This window comes from Atta colombica, unplaced genomic scaffold, assembly GCF_001594045.1.
Source record: "Atta colombica isolate Treedump-2 unplaced genomic scaffold, Acol1.0 scaffold116, whole genome shotgun sequence".
NCBI lineage: Eukaryota > Metazoa > Arthropoda > Insecta > Hymenoptera > Formicidae > Atta > Atta colombica.
In genome coordinates, this window is record NW_017259202.1 from 579,859 (window position 1) to 585,298 (window position 5,440).

Sequence of the window (5,440 nt, forward strand, 5' to 3'; positions counted from 1 at the left end):
CGTGCGTGCGTGCGTGCGTGCGTGCGTGCGTGCGTGCGTGCGTGCGTGCGCGCGTGTGTTTTGTTAGGGATTTAATTTTATTAGTAGTGAACTAAAGATCTATACAATAATAAAAAATAATTTCTATTTCAAACTAATTTATCAATTGATTTAAACATTAGCAATTCTAATTAAAATCATCCTACAGGTGAAATTTACTATGGATGATAAAACTACTTTAGAAGATTTATTGAAATTAGAGCTTCACAAATTTGAGAAGGAAGTTAAGGATATGGTAGATAAGGCAGTTAAAGAAATGAGCATGGAGAAAGTCTTAAAAGAGTTGCACAACACATGGGATACTCTTGAGTTTGGTAAAGAGACACATGAACGCACTAAACTTAGCGTCTTAAATATAAGCGAAGAAGCAATTGAGATGTTGGAAGAAAATCAAGTATGTGCCTTATCTGGATTTCTAATTCAACTAAAGACAGAAAAGATTATTATCGTAGGTACAATTGCAAAACATGTTGGAGTCAAAATATGTTGCCTATTTCCTCGATGAAGTGACAAATTGGCAACAAAAGCTTAACAATGCCGATGCCACGATCAATGCCTGGTTTCGAGTCCAACGAGCTTGGATGCACCTCGAGAGCATTTTCATTGGATCAGAAGACATAAGAAGTCAATTGCCGGAAGAAACGAAACGTTTCGAGAAGATAGACAAGGATTTTAAAGTAATTATAATTTTAATAATTTATATTATTACATTTTATGATTACATTAATTGGACATTTTCTATCAAGGATTTATTGAAAGAAATGGTGAGCAATCTAAATATAATAAAATCAACGAATAAACCGAAGCTTTTGGATCGGCTCGAGCAATTGGAGATACAATTAAATATTTGCGAGAAAGCTCTGTCTGATTACCTAGAGACAAAAAGACTAGCTTACCCACGTTTTTATTTCATCTCGTCTGCAGATCTATTAGACATATTAAGCAATGGTAAAACTCTCTCTCTCTCTCTCTCTCTCTCTCTCTCTCTCTCTCTCTCTCTCATGATAAAAAATTTTACGAAAAACTACATATATTTTATTGCAACAGGAAACAATCCCGAATTAGTATGCAAGCATTTGTCCAAATTATATGATTCGTTGGCAAAGCTCCAGTGGAAAATTGAAGAAGGAAAACCGACGAAACACGCTAATAGGATGATAGCAAAGGACGGAGAGGAAATGGCTCTGTATGGAACATGTGACTGCACAGGAAAGGTATAAAGTTAATCTATTCCAAAAGACAAAACTTAAGATGGAACAATACATATAAAACTATATTGATCATAACTTATATACCAGTATATTTAAATAATAATAATAATAAACGTATGTTTGATGTTTTATATTTTTTCATATTATTTATACATCACGACTATCCGCTATTTCGATCACTTCTGCCTCATTTACACACAGGTTGAAATTTGGTTAAATCGCGTCACAGAGGCGATGAGAAAAAGCGTCAGACATCGTTTCAGTCAGGCTGTCACAACGTACGAGGAGAAGCCTCGCGAACTTTGGATTCTAGATTACGAAGCACAGCCAACTCTATGCGGCACGCAAATCTGGTGGACCAGTGAAGTAAATATGGCATTCGCGAGACTCGAAGAGGGATTCGAGAACGCGCTTAAGGATTATCAGAAAAAACAGATCAGCCAACTAAACAATTTGATCACAATCTTGCGCGGCGAGTTAAAAGAGAACGACCGCCAAAAGATCATGACTATCTGTACCATCGATGTGCATGCGCGTGACGTTGTCGGAAAATTAATATCTATTAAAGCAGAGAACTCTTATAATTTTATATGGCAATCGCAATTAAAACACAGGTGATTACATCAGAGATTATACAAAAGTAACTGATTTTCTTTATTATTTAAAAAAACATTCGCATGCAACATATCGCTGAACTTTCAAAAGAAATTATTTCCTCACTGAAAATATGATTCATATTAATGATTGAATTCTAATTCGAATCATTCAAATATATTAATAAGAAAGTAACGATTTATAAGAATTCTTTCTCTACTTAGCAAAAAAAACATACAAATAACACTTATAAATATAGAGGCACCGACATTATATAATATAATATGTATTATATAATATAATATAATATGTATCGATAAATCGGTTTTGAAAATATAGATTATCATAATACAGTGTAATACTGTATTAAATTTCCATCCCGGTATTTCATTCCTGTCCCGATACCATAGACACTAATTTTCTCGCGCAGGTGCAGGAAAAAAGAGAATTGAAAGAGATTGTTTCGCCTCGTAGGTGGGACGACAAATCAGGAGATTGCTTCGCCAACATTTGCGACGCATGTTTCATATACGCTTACGAGTACCTGGGTAACGTGCCACGGTTGGTAATTACGCCGTTGACGGACAGATGCTACATTACGTTGACGCAATCGTTGCATCTGATAATGGGCGGAGCACCGGCTGGGCCTGCAGGGACGGGGAAAACCGAGACGACCAAGGACCTCGGTAGAGCTCTTGGACAAATGGTTTATGTCTTCAACTGTTCCGAACAAATGGATTATAAAGTACATTTCTTACTTCTCTCTCTCTCTCTCTCTCTCTCTCTCTCTCTCTCTCTCTCTCTCTTCTGTTTTTTTTTTACAGAGATTCTTGTACGTGAAACATTTAATTTCAAAAGATATTATCTTGTCGCATATTTTTGTAAAGTAAAAAAATTTATTTATTTTTGTTTGTAGTTACATCGTACAAAATGATGTATAATTTTTCCACTATAATTGTATTTTCTTCGTCCTAATATTATAATTTTCACATTTAGTGTTACACATTTAGTGAAATGTATGAGTTATAAAAAAAAAAATGTATTATTTCGTAATTTTTTAGTCATCTTGTCACATTGTTAATATGTCTGTAACCTTTTGAATGTGTTTAATATATTACGCACATGAAAGAAAAGTGCCAAAACATTATAATATTTTTGTTCAATATATATTTTTGTTCGTATAACATAATTAGCATCTGTTATATTTTAAAGTACAAGATAAAATTCATAAATTTGTTGTTTTACATTTGAATATCTGTAGTCATGCGGTAACATATACAAAGGATTAGCACAAACTGGAGCGTGGGGTTGCTTCGACGAATTCAATAGGATTTCTGTCGAGGTATTGTCGGTCGTGGCTGTGCAAGTGAAATGTGTTCTAGACGGAATCAAAAGCCGGAAAAAGAAGTTCTTATTCTTTGGAGTAGAACTTAATATCGTGGATACAGTTGGCATATTCATAACGATGAATCCTGGTTATGCTGGTAGAACAGAATTACCCGAAAACTTGAAAACATTATTTCGGTAAATGGATCATACGAGAGAGATTATCGAGAGTTAATATTGCGTAACTAATCCGGAATAAATCAACAGGCCCTGCGCTATGGTGGTGCCCGATTTTGAACTAATTTGTGAGATTATGTTAGTGGCCGAGGGCTTCCAAGAAGCGAGAATACTGGCGAGGAAGTTTATTACCCTATACATGTTATGTCGAGAGCTTTTATCCAAGCAAGATCACTACGACTGGGGTTTGAGAGCCATCAAGTCCGTTTTAGTCGTCGCTGGAAAGCTGAAACGTGATGATAGGCGAAGGCCGGAGGACCAAGTGCTAATGAGAGCGCTAAGGGATTTTAATATGCCAAAAATCGTGACTGACGATGTGCCCGTGTTCATGGGATTAATAGGTAAGAGACAGATTAATGTTACTAAAATTGGCTATAGAGGAAATAAATTTAAAAAATCATACGGAAAAAAAAGTTTATTAGTACATCATATTTTATGCTGGCATAGTCAATTTCGTTAGTTTTTGTTATCGTGTGAACAACGAAAACTTATTAAAATATATTTCTCTTCATGTTTAATCTTTAAAAAAAAAAAGACTTAAAAAGTTATAATCGTTAAAAATAAAGAAAGGAGAAGGCTTGTTTTCCAGATTTTTCTTATAATAAAATTGATTGAGCAGACAACAAACAAGTTATCGGCAGATAAACGAGAAATTTATTTATACAAAAAAGTAGTATAATAAATTTTAAAACAAATTATATATTTACAATTTTCTTAGATATGTTGATGTAATTTTTTGTTTTATTATTCAGGAGATTTATTCCCCGCATTGGATGTACCGCGAAAGAGAGATTTAGATTTCGAAATAATAATTAAAGCTGCGGCTCTTGACTTAAAGTTGCAACCAGACGACGGGTTTATTCTCAAGGTATATTGTACACGTAATGTTCACCTTGAATGGTTAATTGGCAAGCAAAACGAGAAAAAAAGAGAAAGAAAGAGAGAGAGAAAGAGAGTTTCATCATCGATTCGCTTCAGGTGGTACAATTGGAAGAGTTGTTTCACGTTCGACATTCAGTCTTTATCGTTGGCCTCGCCGGGACTGGTAAGACCGAAGTCTGGAAAACGCTTAATCGAACGTACTCAAAGCAAAAGCGCAAACCGCACTACAACGATTTGAACCCAAAGGCGGTGACCAACGACGAGTTATTTGGTGTCATTAATCCGGCAACGAGGGAATGGAAAGACGGGTTGGAAGATAGCACACCCGTCAATTTTCAGCGCGCGATCAAACGCGCTACGCGCCACATTAGCCCACGCTCCATAATAGGTTCGCCACGACTTTCTATTCTTATTGCTACTTTTGCAGGTTGTTCTCCATGATAATGAGGGAGCAAGCCAACATGGCCGGCGATGATCCAAAGTGGATCATATTCGACGGTGACATCGACCCGATGTGGATCGAATCCCTGAATACCGTGATGGACGATAACAAGGTTCTAACATTAGCGAGTAATGAAAGAATCGCATTAACCAAACACATGCGTCTTCTCTTCGAAATCTCAAATTTAAGGTGATTGTTTAGCAATCAGTCAACTATCTTTTATAATTTTTTATTTCTAAGTACTAGAATGTAAAACTTTTGAATCCATAAAAAATATTTTTTTATTATTCAGATAAAATCTTAATAATAATTTCAGAGTAGTTTACAATAATTAAAATTTGTTATCAATATCTAATTATCTGATATTTATCACCTGACTATACAAAGAAAATTTATTTAAGGAAAAGGTTTGAAATCGATTAAACTTAAAAAAAGATTAAAACATAAAATTTAATTTTGCTTTGTTTTAATGAATAAATATTTACATAAAATGTGGACTTTATGGCAAAAAAATTTCATTTATAACAAAAATAGCGTTGTTAGCTTTTTCAATATTCGTATTTTCATTTCAGGACAGCTACGCCTGCAACAGTGTCTAGAGCAGGAATTTTATATATCAATCCACAAGATTTAGGTTGGAGCCCGTAAGCAATAAATATACTTACTATGTCATAATGTAGTATATTTCTATATATATTGTATATATATA

At 34.5% G+C, this 5,440-nt stretch overlaps 1 protein-coding gene across 1 annotated transcript in view; it reads left to right on the forward strand.

The window, feature by feature from the left end:
* Positions 1-5,440, forward strand: part of LOC108694120 (dynein heavy chain 9, axonemal) — a 27,366-nt gene that overhangs the window by 8,920 nt on the left and 13,006 nt on the right. Inside the window, exons 23-34 of the mRNA XM_018203409.1 lie at positions 188-433; positions 492-716; positions 786-987; positions 1,087-1,253; positions 1,452-1,864; positions 2,319-2,589; positions 3,106-3,368; positions 3,438-3,748; positions 4,160-4,275; positions 4,386-4,597; positions 4,717-4,920; positions 5,304-5,375. Coding sequence (XP_018058898.1) covers positions 188-433; positions 492-716; positions 786-987; positions 1,087-1,253; positions 1,452-1,864; positions 2,319-2,589; positions 3,106-3,368; positions 3,438-3,748; positions 4,160-4,275; positions 4,386-4,597; positions 4,717-4,920; positions 5,304-5,375 — 2,702 coding nt within the window. The remainder of the gene's footprint in view (positions 1-187; positions 434-491; positions 717-785; positions 988-1,086; positions 1,254-1,451; positions 1,865-2,318; positions 2,590-3,105; positions 3,369-3,437; positions 3,749-4,159; positions 4,276-4,385; positions 4,598-4,716; positions 4,921-5,303; positions 5,376-5,440) is intronic.